General features: G+C 39.8%; 2 protein-coding genes across 2 annotated transcripts; both read left to right on the plus strand.

The window, feature by feature from the left end:
* The first annotated feature begins 621 nt into the window (after positions 1-621).
* On the plus strand, positions 622-9,975 carry ercc1 (excision repair cross-complementation group 1). The gene is made up of 9 exons (XM_088352634.1): positions 622-988; positions 1,070-1,468; positions 3,601-3,704; positions 3,802-3,901; positions 6,827-6,903; positions 7,101-7,200; positions 9,433-9,504; positions 9,578-9,646; positions 9,733-9,975. The coding sequence occupies exons 1-9, from the start codon at positions 932-934 to the stop codon at positions 9,796-9,798; spliced, it is 1,044 nt and encodes a 347-aa protein (XP_088208760.1). The 5' UTR covers positions 622-931; the 3' UTR covers positions 9,799-9,975.
* Positions 9,976-11,230: 1,255 nt separating this feature from the next.
* Positions 11,231-17,732, plus strand: prmt2 (protein arginine methyltransferase 2). Its single transcript, XM_088353522.1, has 6 exons — positions 11,231-11,278; positions 14,219-14,394; positions 14,538-14,667; positions 14,729-14,853; positions 17,335-17,529; positions 17,582-17,732. Exons 1-6 carry the CDS (start codon positions 11,231-11,233, stop codon positions 17,730-17,732), a joined length of 825 nt encoding a protein of 274 aa, XP_088209648.1.
* The last annotated feature ends 1,261 nt before the right edge of the window (positions 17,733-18,993 follow it).

Below are 18,993 nucleotides of genomic sequence, written 5' to 3' on the forward strand. Positions count from 1 at the left end.
TAAACACTGATCCTGTTGATGTGTAAAACGGTATTTAAATGAATATTTTCGAATAATAGTGACGAACAGTTGATCCCCGCGTTATCAAGTGGGACTACAATGTAGTGTAAGTTAAGGGAATTGTGTTACGAGAGATAAACAAAAATATATACAGTACATGTATTTAAAATATGGGGCAGCACGGCGGCGCAGTGGTTAGCGCTTGTGCGGCACAGTTCATGTCATGGGAACCTGTCGTGGGTTCAAATCCAGCTCCAGACTTTCTGTGCGGAGTTTGTATGTTCTCCCCGTGCTTGCGTGGGTTTCCTCCGGGCACTCCGGTTTCCTCCCACATTCCAAAAACATGCATTTCAGGTGAATTGGCCGGTCCAAATTGTCCCTAGGTGTGAATGAGCGAATGAGTTGTCTGTCCCCGTGTGCCCTGCGATTGGCTGGAAACCAGTTCAGGGTGTCCCCTGCCCACTGCCCGAAGATGGCTGGGATGGGCTCCAGCACCCCCGCGACCCTAATGAGGATAAGCGGTACGGCTAATGAGATGAGATGAGATGAGATTTAAAATATTTCTCCACGCCATAACAAGCTTTGGCGGTATAGAAAACTACATTACCCACAAGCCCCGTAATGGGTGGAGCTATATTGAAGTAGGAAATTGTAGTTGTTTCGGAAGGTTAAATTAAACCATTTGGGGTTGCGGGTTCGAATGCAACGTTGTTTTCTTCCTTGCAACTACATGCACTTAACGTAAGTTTTTAATCGTCAGTGCAGTACACAGTTCTTGTGAAATTTTATGTTCCGTCAGTCGAGTACTTAACGTTAAGAAAAGGTTTTCATTCGTATAATCTGCTTCAGACTGGATGTTAGAAGGTAGTTTCTGTAAAATCGAATTTTTGAATTTCTATTGCTTTTGCATCAAATAGTACCTTACTGAGACATGAAGCGGTTTAACATAAATTTGGACGATTCTGCCTTTACCAAAGAGAGAACACCGGTGAGTACAAACTTCTATCAGCCTGTTTTTATGTATATAGAAAAACACAATCACTTGAGTCAGACCTCGTTTGCTTTTCAGCCAAAGCCGCACTTTCAGCCATCAGCAACAATGGGACAAAGTAAAACCAATGTAACTTCACCCCCATTCAACGCAGGCCCATCTCTTTCCTATGCACAATACGTAATCAAAGCCAAATCTCAAGTGTCTGGGCCTCCCCAGCAAAATGGGTCAGAGTCTGTGCCTCTCCAACCAAATGAGTCCTGTGAAATACGCATACCTGAAACTGATAGAACATCTGGAACCTGTGTAGCACCCACTGCTGACTACAAGCCTGAGGAAGTGCCACCTCCAGAAGAAGATGCAGTGAAGAAGAGCGAGGATGCTCAGGAGTCCGGTTGTGGTCAAAGAAACATAACCTCGAGCCTCTGTGCAAAAGTCGCGGGTTCCGGCAACAGCATCATTGTCAGTCCAAGACAGGTATGAAAAAACGAGAGGAAGACCAGGGACATCTTCACAAACTATACTCTACATCAGTGGTCTGCAACCGTTGAGCTGCGGACTGGAAACCGGGCCGCACAGAAAGATATAAAAGTTGTCTTATTTTATAAAAGAAAGTTGACTTTTTTTTTGCTTTTCCCGTCTGGGTATGACACTTTTTTTTTTTTTTTACATACAAAATAACTCAAAATTTGGCTGCGCGTGACACACGAGATTTTACAGGAGTATATTACCATATTTGAGCAACGATTGATTAGTCAAAAAATATCGCTGACCACATTTGCCCATCATTGGATGCAATTGGAATTGAACTCAGATCGCAGCAATGAGAGCGCTAAATCCTAACCACCGTACTACTAGGGATGTAATTGACAAAGGAAAAGGCATTCAATTTTTTTCACTATTTTCACTCACCGTTCCCTGGTTCGAGAACGAGTGGAAATATTTGTTGGCCTGGAGAGGGACGGGAGCCACCAGGAAATGGCGCACCTACGACCCTAGTGAGTAAGGGATCCACCCACCACAAATATGTGGGGCCATAATTAAAATAATTTATTGACAACGTAAACTATGAACACAATACCAAATTAAAATTTACAATGTATTTATGTAGTGTCCCTCAATGTTGTCACCAGATACACAAAAGCGTTGTTTACCCTCATTATGCTTTTGCGCATTTCAGGTGACTTTGTTTTCTCCATTCTCTAACTGGTACCATGAGTCAAAACAGTGTGATGATGAGATAAAATTGAATGTTTTTTCCTACTGTATGTCATCTACATCCCTAGTGGTCTAGTGATGACTATTGTTATTACTCATGATATTATTGAGCTAGCCCGCGAGAATATTGTCGGACGTTAAACCGGTCCATTGTACAGAAACGTTTGGGGGACCACTGCTCTCCATCAGGGGCGGACCAAATCTGGCCCGTTTGCTTTTTGAATACAGCCTGCCAAATTAATATTACAGAAATATATTCATTCAGTCATTATCTGCACTGCTTATCCTCAGTAGGGTTGCGGGCGTGCTGGAGCCCATCCCAGCTATCTTTGGGCAGTGGGCAGGGCATACCCTGAACTGGTTGCCAGCCAGTCACAGGGCACACTGAGACATACAACTCACTCGGTCATTCACACCTGTGGACAAATAAGACTGGCAAATTAACCTGACTTGCATGTTTTTTGGATTGTGGGAGGAAACCGGAGTGCCCGGAGTCAACCCACGCAAGCACGGGGAGAACATGCAAACTCCACACAGGAAGGTTCGATCTCATGACCTCAGAACTGTGCCCCACACGCAGTAACCGCTCCGCTGCCGAGCTGCAGGCAGAAATATACTGATCATTTATTGTTACAGTAGTAACACCAGTGAATAACTCACTTTTGGTGAGATTTGCCTGAATTAGCTTCCCATAGAAAGCTACACAAGTGCCCAAGTTGGTCAACACATCATATTGCGGATAACAAAACAAATAGCATTTCTGTCGAACACATAATCTTCACGTAGTCAAATTTCCCTTTGAGAGGTCGTAAAAATGACTATTCGTCTCACTATATGGGGGATTTATTTTTTAAAGAAATGTTGTTTTGCTGCCACTTGTCCCCAGTTTCCCTCCATGTCGGCCCCCACCTCAAAACATAATTTATGAGGCCCTTTTTTCTATATTTACTATTTCTTTTACCATGTTATTAAATTTAATTATCAAGATATTAAATGAAGTTCGTGCAAAATAACTTAATATGGTAGTCCTACTTTTTTTGAGTTTTTCAGTGGATATATATTGCTTTAAAAAGGGACAAAATGTATTATTTGATTTAATTCTGAGTCTATTTTTGAACACATTAGAAATTATATGTAACATGGTTAATTCTGTTGGTATATTTATTAAGAAAACTTTTTTCTTCATGTATTCCCAAATTTTCAAATTCCTGACCCTGCTTGAAATCACACTTCTTTTTCCTTCGTCCGCCAGCCCCTACTTCCATTTTTTCTTTTTTTGCTACCTCAAAGCGATTTCACCACAGAGTCATTTTAATAGTCTCATATTTTTCGGGATTAATTTTGGTTTGGAGAAAGACGTTTTTTAACCATGTATATTTTGATGCTTACAGAGGGGAAATCCCATTCTGAAGTTTGTGAGAAGTGTCCCATGGGAGTTTGGAGAAGTTGTGCCAGATTATGTCCTAGGCCAGACAACTTGCGCTCTCTTCCTTAGGTGAATGAATTCTTGACCCTATTAGAACAGCTTGTCAGATATTTGCATTATATTTGACTTTGTCCCCACTTTTATAAATATATTTTTTACTTCAAAGTCTGAGGTATCACAATCTGAATCCAAACTACGTTCACGACCGACTGAAGCAGCTTGGACAGAGCTTCACTCTTCGAGTTTTGTTAGTCCAAGTCGATGTGGTGAGTTCCATATTAACAATCTGTTCGCTGAAGTTTGTTGAACCTTTTATTTTTTAAATAATTACTGCAGAACAGAATGAATGATTTAAAATAAATACATGTATCAGTGGAATAGTTTGGAATAGATGTTTCTGGTTCTCAACTTTGTGTACACTCCCATGTCTAATGCACAGGACTTTTAAAAAAAAAATTCTGTCATGCAACTTTAAAAAAATGACTAATTCTTGATCCCTAACAAATTAACGGAATTATTTCAAGTTTTTTTAATGTCTTAATATTTGCGATTAAAGTGGAAACTCAAACATCCCTTCTCAAAATATTAGAATACAGTATCATCAAAAACTATACCATATTTTTACGCCCATAAGGAACACGTAAAAGTCTCATATTTACTCCAAATTTTAGGGGGTGCCCATCGGGCAGTGCACCCTGTCTCTCATGAAGAGCAGGGGATGGAGACCAGCTCGGTGGCCTTTGTGTTGGGCGCCTGCTCCCGAGAACGGGAGGTCACAGGTTCAAGCTTTGGCTGAGTCAAAACTTACAACATTATTGGGAAAAATCCGATGTTCTTGTGGGACTGTTCACATTTCCAAAAATATGCGACCATTGTGAGTCTGCAGTAGTGTTAAATTCTGAAATGGAGCCAACGACGTAGACTGTGCTCTTTTATACAGGGCCTTTTGGGCATGAAAATAGGGTAGTCGAAGGCTGTAAGACGTAATCAGTAGTATTAAAATAATAAGAGTCTTGCAAGATTTCAGTTGATTTGTAATGGATCTAGAACAGGCATGTTAAACATATTGCCCACTGGCTGGATCCGGACCGTTTAATGATTTAATCCGGCCCTACATACATTTCTGAGTGTGTCAAGAAAAAAGAAGCAAATCACTATGTCCATTTCTATCAAATGTTATCAGTTTTAGAATAAATGCACACCAAATGCTTCTCTGGCCACTACAGGGCAGTGTTGAGTTTCTATAGAGTGTTGAGTTGTTTCAGGTATAGAACTGCATTTACTCAACTGTTAAAAAAGCAGTTAACACATTCAATGCCAAAAATAAAAATCTTTCTTCCCCATGGTTTCTTAATAAATGTGTTGTGTTTAAAACATCCCTTATCTTATGTGATTATAATATGTAGAGTAGGTTACTAATGTAGGCTGAATGATAAGTTGACATTCTTTTACTGTTCCAACCCGCTTCAGAACAGAGTCTGTATCCGACCCCAGAGCCAAACTAATTTTGATATCCCTGATCTAGAACGTATGACGTTATTTATTTTTTAGTTGTATTTTGGGAAAATAAATAACGATCACAATATTCTAATTTTCTGATGATAAGCTAGCTCAGGGCCCCGCGTACACAAGGGGGCCACGAAGAGAAGTTTAATTATCCATTCATCCGTTATCTGCACCGCTTATCCTCAATAGGGTACTGGAGCCTATTGATTATTGATATATACTATCAAACATGTGCCCTGCGACTGGCTGGCAACCAGTTCAGGTTGTCCCCTGCCCACTGCCCCAAGATGGCTGGGATGGGCTCCAGCACCCCCACGACCCTACTGAGGATAAGCAGTGCAGATGATAGATGGATGGATACTATCAAACATGTGTTAATTTACCCAAAAAATATAAAATATTAATAGATTTATTATTCATTATTATTGATATTAACAAATTTAACAGAGAGTACGGTAGTTTCCTACAGCCTCTTTGCTGTAAATCTCTCTCACAGCTCTGCAAGTGATGTGTGCATTCAGATGTGCAGTGTGCACACAAATCCTGCAAAAATACAACTACAGCAATAACAGAAAAACATCTATGGAAATACGAAAAAAATATTACTAAAATAAAACTACAGTAAAACTGCACTACAAAATTACTACAGATGTACAACAAAAATCGTAATACTGCAAAAATACTACCTTGGAACCTCTACCAGACTACTGCAGGAATACAAAAATAAAACTACAGTAATACTACAAAAAATTTTGACTGCAGAAATACTTAAAAAAATATTAAGCAAAAAAATACAACAGTAAACCTTCATATCTAGTACTTAAATGAAGTACATAAAACAGGGACCCAATATATATATTTTTGATTTAATTGTGATTGTATGAAAACCAATTTGATGGGACTATCCATTTTCTGTGTTGCTTTCCTCAGCTGGGTCGCGGGGATGCTAAAGCCCATCCCAGCTCTTCTCAGGCAGTGGGCAAGGGACACCCTGAACTGGTTTCCAACCAGTCACAGAGCACACAGAGATAGAGAACTCACTCGCTCATTCACACCGAGGGACAATTTTAACCGGCCAATTAACCTCACATGCATGTTTATGGAATGTTGAAAGAATCTGCATTACCACGACGAAACCCACACAGGCACGGGGAGAACATGCAAACCCGACACGGGAAGGCTGCGGTCGCTGGAATTAGACTTCCGCACTGTGGGGCTGCCCGTTCACCACCCAGGTGCCGTGCCGCCATTGATGAGACTAATTTATCCATCCATTAATCCACTTTCCGCACCTATAATGCTCAGTAGGGTCGCGGGGTGCTGGAGCACATCCGAGCCATCTTCAGGCAGTGGGCAGGAGACACCCTGAACTGGTTGCCAGCCAGTCACAGGGAGACTAATCTATTTCAAAAGAAATATAACATGTTAATGACTGATTGTATATTCATTCATAAATAAAAAATTGGATCTGTATCCAAGATCATCCCCTTGGGCAATTTTTTTTACCCTGACTCCAAATGGTTGCCCACACGTAGAGGAGAACATGGAACGAGTTATAATAGGTATGCAAAGGATCAAGTAATAGGGCACCCCGCCAAATCTACTTCTGCTCAGGGCTCCATGAAGTCTTGTACCAGCCGTATCTGAGGCGATTGTTTAAAATAATGTTTCATTTTTCTTTACAGAAAGATCCCCATCATGCTTTGAAGGAGTTGGCTCGCATATGCATCATGGCTGATTGCACGCTAATATTAGCTTGGAGGCAAGTCCTGTTATTATTTGCTGCGAAGACAAACATTTATAAACTATTATCTTTCTAGCTGACCGTGTTTAAAGTGTTACGGTGAAACAGAAGAACTTGATACCAAATTAAAAGCAGGCACCTAACTTCTGTACTTTGTGAGGGTGCCCTAATCATACACCATTAATCGTTTTTTTTTTTTTCTGAATGCTTCACAGCCCAGAGGAGGCAGGACGCTACCTGGAAACATACAAGTCATACGAGAAGAAACCTGCAGATCTTCTGAAAGAGCAAGTTGAAAAAAACTATTTGTCCAAGGTAATGCTTTTAATTGGGTTAGTAATAACTGTAAATTTCGGACTACAAGCTGCTACTTTTTTTGCTACATTTTAAACACTGCGGGCAAAACTGTTGAGCGGCTTTTTCAATCTATTTATATTTTATTTGGGCAGGATGAAAATTTTGCCTGGCAAGAGCAGACTAGTCATGAATATTCAGAGGGCCAATTAAACTGTATGATTAGTCACTTGTACTAACCATCATTATCATAGAAAATACTAGATAAAAGTGTATGATGCAGCTTTTAAGTTAAAAGTAAATGCTTTGGCAGTTGAAGAAGGAAATCAAAACGAGGGGTTCGACAGTACTTTATAGTATTGACTTACGATATTTCATCGTTTTCACCCACAAATCAAGTCCTCAATTTATACATCTGAATTAAACAGCAGTGGATGCTATTTATCCAAAAATGCTTCTGTTTTCTTCCCGTTTCATTTGAGTCATCGTCAGGTTGGTGGAGTTTCCTTTCATCCTCGAGGAAAGGGGACAATCAAATGCAATTTGGTCCGTAACTGCGGCAACAATCAATGACAACAGCACAGATATCGCGTCTGTGTTGCAATTTGGCACTAATCTCCAAAGTATGGTTGCCCTGGCACTGTCATGTAGAAATATAGGGCTCCATTTTTTGTGACGCAGCCCTCATTCGCGTTTTCTTTTGGCGTAATAGTAAATACAGTAATCCCTCGGTAATAATGGATAATGGGCACCAAAACACAGAATTGCACTTGAATGAATAGGCTTTATTCTCATACAAAAGTACAATGAAATTGGAACGCTTCTCCTTTCAGTGTAAAAAAACGATTTCGCAAGTGTCTGGCTAGTTGCACACTAACATCAGGTACCCTCGGATTGAGCTAGGTCTCCGTGATGTTTAAAGTTTCCCATTAGTTGTAGCCCCAGGTCATCTGTGTCATGGGTAATGGATCTGGCGTTGGTGAGATACTGGCTTGGCATGGGTAGCTTGTGTGTTAGTACGTACCCTAGCTGCAGTAGGCTGGACCTCCGTTGCGCTATTGCCTTCCCCCCCTCGTGCCTCAATCCATGGAGTACGGTAGCCACTTGTGATCACTATTTCTTTGCGCTCTTTTGACTTTCCTCAAAGTCCGATTTAATTGATGAATTTATTTTCAATGTAATGAGCCCTAAAATACTAGCTGTTACTTTGCTTTGCTGTTTTCTTTGGTAGCTACATTTTGGCCCGCCCACCCTGGCTGCTTGACTGATGGCATACACTAGGCTATCACAGTTGTGCACACATACAGTCACGCCTACCCAACTCACCAAGCCCTACCTAGTCTGCCGCATTGATGGCATTTGCTGTAGGCTGTCTGCTGCGATACGTTCATATCAATGACAATGAAGACAATTCGATTGAAAAAAAAAACAGCAATAACCAAGGTGAGAAGAATCGAGGTATATCTGTATGTCCTCGTTTTGCTAATCGCTATGGTAGTCCCCATCAACAATGGTCTCAGCATCCGAAAGCACATGACGTAAACAACTAGCAGTATAGCTGAAAACTGCTTCCAGTGTGCAGGGTGACGGCGCTGTTGGCGTTCTGCAGCCAAAGGTGTCAATGCCAACCCTGCCCGTTTGGTGCCAAGTCTGCTCCTGGCTTAAGCCTTCGTCTTAAAATCTGGTGCAACTTTTACTTTGACAAAATTCTGAAATGTGTGGCTTTTTTTTTGTGTTAAATGGTCACTCAAACACATAGTAAATCTAAACTGCTGCTAATCTGTACATCTGTGGGTTCTGTTTGACTTTTTGCACTACTGGCAGTTCTGTATAGCTAGCCACTCCTTGCACATCTGTTTCTCTGCACTATCGTACTTACAGTGTTATTGTTACAGTGTTATTGTTCTGTTTACCTGACTTGTTTACCTGATTGCCCATCTTGCACATCTGGTTGGCTACTCCTCTTGCACTATTTGCGCTACTGTAAAATACTATACATAGCCATAATTATTTAGTATATTATTAGCACTCAATACTACAACTCAATACAACATTTTATTTATATCTGTACATTCAAGGAAACTGTGCGGGTCAGATGTATCGACATTTCGTTCTGTATACACGTGTACTAGAATGACAATAAAGTAGATCTGAATCTGAATCTGAATTTTAATCAGTTTGTTCTGGAGTCTGGAATTTACGGTACTCCATATTTATGTGATCCAGTCACACATTTTTGTGTTTCTATTCAAGGTCACAGACTGCCTGACCACAGTAAAGTCCATCAACAAGACAGACGCTATGACATTGCTATCAACCTTCTCTGTAAGGGCCTTTGCCATCTTGATCTATCATTTCATTTCTATTTATAATTCTTTTTTTCTCCCCTATGCACTAGTCTTTGGAAGGAATCACCAATGCATCAAAAGAAGACCTAGTTCTTTGTCCTGGCCTCGGTCCACAAAAAGTATGGAAACGTTTTTGTGATACCAGCAAAAAGCATACTACAGTCTCTAGTGCATTTAATCGTTTTTTTTCGTTTTGTATTTGCAGGCAAAACGTCTTTACGATGTACTTCACAAACCGTTCCTGAAATCCCAATCAAAGTGTGACGGTTGAAGATAATAATTTATCAGAAGTATCCGGGATAATGAGATAGCGGACTTTTGAAAAGACGTTTTAACTGTTGCCTTTACGTGTATTGTTTTGCTGCATTGCATTTTATGAATTCAATACTCTTTGTTATTTATTAATAATTTGGATTTATTCTGTATTAAAAGGACGCAAGGAAACGCATTCAAGTGTCACATACTGCTGTTACACACTCATCATTAGGTATTATTTAGATCCATATTAAAAAATGGAATAATTGTGATTATTTCAACCCAGTCAGCCCATTTTTATGGTTTGCCTAACTCAACCAGAGACCACTGGTCAACCACTGATGTTGATCGGTTTCATTTGCTACTTATTTTGACCTGCTCCCTCAACTTGTGGATTCGTCTCTAGAATTAAAATGACAAAAAATAATAATGAAATAGATACATCTAGCTCAATGTTTTTCAACCTTTTTTGATGTTTTTTACATTGGAAAATTTTGCGGCACACCACTAACCAAAAATGTTATAAAATGACCCTGAACAGTATGTTTAATATCAATATAATTTATACTACTTATGATATTTATCATAATAATATAATTTATAATAAAAGTTTTTACAGCACAGACACTTGACAATGACATATTTGCAGAAAATGATTCATAAATGTTGAAAAGTGGTTGGCACCGATCTAGCTCACTAAAAATCTTTTTTTCATGCCAGATGGCCAATCCAGCCCTGATATTAAACTAGAAGTGGTTTTGTTCTATTTCTTACTAAATATAATTGTTTTCCTATTTCTTGGTGTAAGTTAGCTAATACGATATTTGACAATATTTCTACTTATCTGGGAGAATCTGTTCTTTTTTCCTGGTGAGTGAAAGGATTGGTGAACAGGCAAAAGTATGATGCCTTTAAGTAAATAAATGTTTTAACAGCAGAACATTCATGTTGCATATATGGATGGTTAACACTTTTTTTGTACAAGAACCCTAGATAAGTAAACTCAATTTATTTGTAAAATGACAGTTGGGGGACATTTGGGCCGGACCAGACCCGTTGAATGATTTATTCTGGCCCAACGTAAATCTCTTGCAATGTAAAGAAAAAACCTAATTACTATGAAAAGTTGTAATTTCTTAAAAATATAAACCAAATGCTCCTTCCCACCACCTGAGGGCAGTAAAGGTGTAAAAGCTGTGGTAATGATAATCGTCAGCATTTATATAGCGCTTTTCAAGTCAAGACCTCCCAAAGCACTTTACAATGTGCTTCACACTTACCCATTCACACACACACACCAATAGGGAGTCAGCCATGGAAGGCGCCTACCTGCTTATTAGGGGGGCATTAGCGATTCAGTGTCTTGCCCAAGGACACTTCGAGCCGGGTGTTGAACCTGCGACCTCTTGATCCCAAGCCAAGCGCTCTATCCCCTAAGTTAATGCTGCATGTCTTGGAACCGAAAGGTCACAGGTTTGATTCCCGGCCTCTCCGAGGTAAATGTCAAAGTGTTCTTAGGCGGGACACTTAACCCCTTATGCCCCAAATAGCAGGTAGGTGTCTTGCATGTTGCTGTTATTGGTGTGTGATTGGTTCAGCGTAAGGCGCGCAAACTTTTATTTTGTATTTTTTTCAAAGCAGTATTTCAATTGAAGCAAGCATATTTTTATCCATAACTCCCACTTGAAATTGTTTATGTTTGTGATGTTTTTTGTTGAGTTGCTTCAGATGTAAAATGCATTTACCCAACTGTTGAATTGAAATAAACCAGGAAATACATTTAATTATGAACATTGAAATATTTTCCCCATTGTTTGCGAATAAGTGTGTTGTGTTTAGAGAAAAATCCCTTATGATCTGTGATTTTAAAATGTAGGGTAGGTTACTGAATGATAAAGCATAACATTGACAAACAAAGCTTAAAAATTTGGCGTTGACATTCTTTTACTGATCCGACCCACCTCAGAACATGAAGTCTGGATCCGGCCCCAGAGGGCCCAGAGCCAAACTGAGTTTGACATTCTTTGTCTATACCAGAGTCAGCAATCAGTGGCTCTTCATCCGCATGAAGCTTTTTTGCTGACCCCTCGTGTCTCCCTGGTGCTTTTTCAAAAATGTTTGATAATGGAAAATTAAATAGTTTCTGTATGAGGACAAACATGACACAAACATTCTTAACATCTTTTCCTAATGAAGATACATACGGTACAGTATTTATATTCCGTCTCTCTGGGCAGCACGACGGCGCAGTGGTTAGCGCGTGTGCGGCACAGTTCTGAGGTCGTGAGATCAAACCTTCCTGTGTGGAGTTTGCAGGTTCTCCCCGTGCTTGCGTGGGTTTCCTTCGGGCACTCAGGTTTTCTCCCACGTTCCAAAAACATGCATGTGAGGTTAATTGGCCGGTCCAAATTGTCCCTAGGTGTGATTGAGCGAGTGAGTTGTCTGTCTCTGTGTGCCCTGCGACTGGCTGGCACCCAGTTTAGGGTGTCCCCTGGCCACTGATAGAAGATAGCTGGGATGGGCTCCAGCATCCCTGCAACCCTACTGAAGATATATATATATATATCTTTAGTAGGGTTGCCTTAGGTCTTCAGTCAGACCATTCAGACCATTTACCATGTGCCCTCAGCAGCACAGACGCTAACTGGGAGCTTGCAGGACAAAATCATACCAAAATTGGCACACGTGGCGAGAAACATAGACGAAAACCCACAATCCGACCCTTAAGGAGGCGAAGGCCAAGAAATTGTCCCTTGGTGTGAATGAGCGAGTGAGTTGTCTGTCTCTGGGTGCCCTGCGACTGGCTGGAAACCAGTTCAAGGGTGTCCCCTGCCCACTGCCCGAAGATAGCTGGGATGGGCTCCAGCACCCCGCGACCCTACTGATTATAAGCGGTTCGAATAACGGATAGATGGATAAATGCATTTCAACAACGAAACAGGCCAGACAACAAAAACAAAAGGGAGACCTTGATGCGCACTTGCTTAATTACTCAGAGAAATACTGCAGTCCACTGGTCCTTAAAAATAAAAATGCAACCCATATACATGAAAAAAGATAAATGAAATTATTATTTCTATAGTCTAAAGTGGAAAATCTAAAGCAATGATTTGAGAGAAAAAACACAAACAAGTTAATAAAAAAGAACGGCATTCTTTTTTTTAGTTATTTGCTTCAAAACCCACACAAAAACAACCAGCTTTAAAAAGCATTGAAACAAAACACATAGGAACATTTTCAGGAACACATTTTTAGAATTAAAAAAATGACGCCATCTAAAAACAAGTGTGCTGTTAAGAGTAATTTAACATAATACATAAATAAGAAAGCTAGCTGGAATACAACGTTACTAAGTTAAATAAATACTATTAAACACTATTAAAAAATTAATAACCGTACAAAATTTAAACATGCGTAAAAATAAGACTACTAATAATTAAGAATTACTCAAACAAGAAAAAAAAATACTACCATGTTCAAATGAAAAGCAATAGCCCGGTGTAAATACAGACGCTCCTTAACTTACGACCTTTCAACTTATGTAAAACGGTAGATACGGACATTTTTTTCGGGGTGTCGAAAAATATCCGGACATTGCTGTAAGTTAGATTTTGTATTGTGTATTGAGGTCACCCAGCATCCATCCCATAGAAGAAATCAGACTTCTACGTCCTAGTTTGTGTGTAAACATTCTATACTGTATTTCCAGCGGGCGAAGCACTTTGACATTTTTACTGTTTAATATCTCGTGCATCCATTCAATATGGTTGGTGTAAAGTGCAAGGAAGAGGTGAGCCGTTTCATTTGAAATGAAAGTGGAATAAGACAGCTTGATGCGGTTGCGAAAATGGTCGGAATGCTTTTTTTCTGCCACTTTTTACCACGGACGACCTCTTGAAGCGCATCTTCCAAAAGTAAGTTAAACTCAACTTTATTTACTGTTATAGAGCATATTATTTTATGAAATGTTTCCTTTTTAGTACAAAAACAATACAGGATACTTATACAAGCCAAACATACTTATATAAACCTTAAACGTACAAAATATAGCACTGAAGCAACTTACTAACAAATTCAACTTTAGCGTCTGTACAACAGATGTCAAACATGAACAAACAAATATCCATTGCAAATTGTGCATAACATAGATGTTGAGCTAGGTTTCAGTGACGTTCTCCAAAGACTCACACAACACGGTGAGAGAAGAGCAGAGAGGTGGAGCAGTGGGAAAATAAAAACAAGCTGTGGGTTTGTAAAGAACAGCGAGAGAGCGGTGAATTCAAAGAAAACAAAACATAAACAAAAGCCCGAACTAATGATTAACATTTTAGGCCCGACCCGGTCCTAATTTCGGGTCAGGTTAGAGTTGAGGTTTAAGATCTTACTACGACTCTGTAGTTCGGAATATAAGGTATATTATCTTCCTGTCCTTTTAGTTCGAGTTCATGGTGGAGTCTGTCCTGGTGGCCAGGGACCGCTGGTTGAGGGAAGGTGGCACAATGTGGCCCTCGTCTGCAGCCCTAACCTTGGTTCCATGTCAAGCCCATCGATATTACGCCGAGAAAATGGACTTCTGGGAGAAACCCCACGGCTTGGACTTCACTCCGCTTCAGTAAGACGCATCACATAGGACCTGTAAGCTAAAAAGAGATTTGTTTTTGCCGAATCCAGGAGTGTGCATGAGTTTCTGTTCAAATCCGCAGAAGCACACTGTTAAATAATTTGCAGTACTGGCATCGTTTCTTCCTCCCGCAGGCCTCTGGCCCTGCAGGAGTTCTTTGCCAGGCCCAAATTCAGCCACTTGATGGAGCCAGGCGATTGCTTGGCCTGTCCTGCTGACGTCATCTGCTTGGACATGCACACACTGCAAGTGGCCGACCTGGACGTAAATCAGCCTAGCGTTCGCCTTTCATTTCAGGATTTTAGAATAAGCAATTATTTCAAAGGAAATGCAGGGCGACTTTCGCTTTCACCTGGAAAAGGCTGGCGTGTTCTACGGTTTCACTGCTTGGTTCCATGTTTGCTTGAAGGGCCTGGAGGAGGGTGGCGCACCAGTGGAGCTGAAGACAGGCCGGACCTGACTTTCAGTATGACTTTAAAAGGAATGCTTTCCTATAACTTTTTAAAGTGGAATTGTGGAATTGAAGTCAAAACGAATGACTCCTAAAGGTGGGGTGCGTAGTTTGAGGTTTTCAAAATTCAATATTTTCTCTATTGAGTATGCGTTACCAATGCCCAAATGAGTCAAAAGAGCCTTTATATAGATCTTTTTTACAACGAGCCTATCTGGGATAAAGAATCATTTCACACGCATGCTTGAGGTTTTCTATTTAGGAAGGAAATCTCAGTTGTTAGAACCGTTTGATTTTTCAAACTCTTGAGAATTGTTAGGTGCTTTGGTTACAGACTTTGCAGTTGACCCCAAAATGTACTTCATAAAATGCAAATATTTGTTTTATTTACTTTTCTACTGCTGCTAATGAGCCTGTTATTGGTGTACAGGGATAAAAAAATGTTTACCTGATTTAGTTTATTATGTATTTGCCTCTTTCTAAGAAATGGACAGAGGTATATGTACTGTATGGATTTACTGTATGTCTCTACTGACCAAGCACTACCCCAAATTGGTTTTAGATTTTTACTTAATTAAAGAATAAACAGTAAGTTCAATAAAATATGTATTTTCATTTTACCATTTTATCTTATTATCAGTAGCATAACAATATCAACTGCATGTTAACATTAGGAAAAATATATATATTTATTCGACTAATCGCTTCAATAGTCGGTGATAAGTCGTCTATTAAAATAGTCGTTATTGGCAGCCCAAGTTCCAAGTTAGAGGCCATGTATGTATGAGAGGCTGCTTGAGGAGTAAATCATACTTGCTCTCAAATATAACATACTCAGACACATACATTTAAAGAGAAAGCACATTGAACAGAGCTTCTTAGACATATCGATGCATAAACGCTACCATATTCTCACACATACAGCGATACTCTCATAGACACACTGCTATACGCGCTCATACATACACTTTTACTCTCATTGTCACTACTATGCTTTCACACCCATACTATTATATTCCCACACACAAACTAAAATATAGGAAAAAAACTATTATACTCTCTCACGCATACTACTATTCTTCCCCACACACACGTCATGTTTCTTTGTATAGTCATGTTTCTTTGCATAGCCTTTAATCGCAAAGAGTCTCAAAGGGCTGCACAGACCACCGATTATTGCAAACCACAGACTATAATTACACCATCCCCTGATCTAAAACCTACATGAGGGCAAGGAAAAACTCAAAAACCTCAACATGAGGAAAATGAAGAAACCTTGAGAAGGGGCTGCACATAAGGTAATCCTTTCCAGATATTGTCAACATAAAATATATTTTATTCATATGCCATAGAATTGGAGTGTGTTTTAAGCCTAGATTTAAAAGGTTACACTGAGGTTGCAGATCGTATCTCACGAGGCAGAGCATTCCACAGCACCGGGGCCCGAATGGAAAACGCTCTTGAACCTGCGGATCTCTTCTTGGCTCTTGGGCTCACTACTAGACAAGCATTTTCCGGACCGGAACATAGGGGGAAATTGTAGCTGAAAGATATGAGGGAGCAAGTCCATGCATGATTTTGTATACTACCAACAGAACCTTAAAATCACATCTTCAGCTAACAGGGAGCCAATGCAGGTTAGCTAAAATCGGGTAATGTGATCAAACTTTCTTGTCGTAGTTAAAAGCCTCGCTGCAGACTATGTAGACTCTTACACACATTATTATACCCTCACACACGGACTTTTATACCCTCAGACACACTTCTATTTTTCTTCCTCACACTATTAAAATTTCTATTGTAGTTTTTTCACATCTAGAGTGATCACCTTAACTCTTAGTGTTGTTTTACTTTGGGTAATGTTAGTAACAGAGGCGATGCACACTGATATGATGTACAGTTTGAAGTCAAATTGGAGTTGCTCCCAGTATAGTATTTTGTCTCTGAGTACAGTAGTATGTGTTAAAGAGTATAATAATGTGTATGAGAATTTTGTGGTATGAGAGTGTATAGCAGTGTGTGTTCATTACTATAGTAATATGGGTGAGAGAGATAGTAGTGTGTGAATGAGAGTACAGTGGTATCTGTGGGAAAGTACAGTAGATTGTGTATATGAGAGTATAGTGTGTGAGAAAATGAAATATTGTGTATGAAAATATAGTAGTATGAAAGTGTACAGTAGCATTCGTGAGAGTAGTGTGTGTATGAGAGTATAATGGTATGTGTGAGATTATAGTTGTGTGTGTATGAGAGTATAGTGATGTGTGAGAAAGTATTGTGTATAGTAGTATGTGTGAGATAGTAGTGTTTATGCATGGGTATGACTGTATGAGAGTATAGTTATGCATATGTGAGAGTATGATGTTTTATATGAGAGCAAGCATGAATAACTTCTCAAATGGCCTCTGACAGTGATGCTTGTCGGTCATGCATGAAAATCTGTTCATGAAAAGGTTGTGCAATTGTAGACAATAATGGATTATGGATTCCAGGCCGACACATTGGAAGCAAACCCTCTTCATGCTGGACGAGCCCATCACTGTTGATGCAGCCGATGACATCAGCGGGAGCATTTTTCTGCGCAGGAACCCAACCCGGAGGCGCCACTTGACTGTCTGCCTCAACTGGGAGATCCACGGCCACACGCACAAGGCAACATTTGTAGTTTGGCATCAGTATGACATACGGGCTTCATTAATATGACATACTTTTTGACCGTTTCTTTAGGTCGGTAGTAAAAGCTTTCCTGTGTGGCGCTGACTGCTTCTCACCTTCTGGACCTGGGATAGGCAACAAGTGGTTCTTTGACGCAACCAAGTGGCTCCCCGTCGCTTTTTCAAAAATGTTTGAAAATGAAGAGGACGTGGTTTCTGTATGACATGGGCTTACAAACTACGACCCGCAGGCCGGATCAGGCCTGCCAACTGATTTAACCGGGACCGTGAGAATTCAGGGTGCTTGAAATACTTGAAATGATTGAATTTTAATGTTTTGTTCTTTAGAATTTTGGGAGAAGTGCTTGTAAATGCTTGAAATTGTTGCAGTGTTTCTCAACAAGTCAGCTAAAAATGACGCAGACACTGCTCTCCGGTGGGTTCTCGTCGTCCCTTGAGCCGGCATTAGTTTATATGACACTACAAAGCTGTTCTATCAAGCATCAGCGCCCCTTAGTGGACAGGTGCCTGCTACACAAACGGCACTATGAAATGTGTATTAGTGCAAGGATTCCTTAACAATTATGGACAGTTATTAAGGGCCATGCAATAAATTAAGGTACAATTTCCCAGTGGTAAATTGTAATAGGAAGTACTTCGTGCTACTGAAAATGCTAACTACATATTACCGTCATTTTACCTAACACCTATCTGGGGAGATATTTGCCTCTCAAATATTTTATTGTAAGTATTGATCAATTCTGCAAATATTTTACATAAGATCTAAAAATCACCTATTGATAAATGCACACACAAGATTAAAAATCACATATATAAATCAGATATATTTGTGGCTCTGCAAAATAAAAATCACCGGAATTTCTTTAAATGGTACTGGAGAAATTGAAAATTGGGCTTTGGAAGTTCTTTAAAAAAGTTCTGAAAAGGTTTACAAATCCTGGACATCTCAGAGAAGGATATGAAATAAACGAGCCACTTCTCATCAATGATCTGCAGTTGTGAAATTGTCCACAAGATGTCGCCAAAACCACATATTACTCCAAACCACCCACAGTAACCGTAGATGCTGGCTAATAATTATAAACCATAGAACATTGGCGGTAAGGCCTATCCTGATGTCCTTTTATTTAAAACAGAAGTGGCTGTTTAAAGCAAAACCACTGCACGCGTCCTTTCGTGTACCCCCATAAAAACGATATTTTTCATTGTGCTCATGGAAACATTCAAATAGTTGCCTACATTTTCCTGTAGGCTACTTTTATTTATCAATATTTTACATTTTATACAATGAAACCTTACTGAAGTAGTCGTATAGCAATGAGGTTTATAGTTTAGTGCTTAAAAAGGGAGATATTACTTATTACTTTTAAAGTTTTGATCTTGCTGTCCTTATAAGGCCAATATATTTTTTGTGGCTCCAAACTGGCGTTTTTTGGGGGGCAATGTGACTCTTTTCAACATTTA

The sequence above is a fragment of the Urocampus carinirostris genome, chromosome 14 (assembly GCF_059441175.1).
Source record: "Urocampus carinirostris isolate Australia breed hairy pipefish chromosome 14, RoL_Ucar_1.0, whole genome shotgun sequence".
Classification (NCBI taxonomy): domain Eukaryota; kingdom Metazoa; phylum Chordata; class Actinopteri; order Syngnathiformes; family Syngnathidae; genus Urocampus; species Urocampus carinirostris.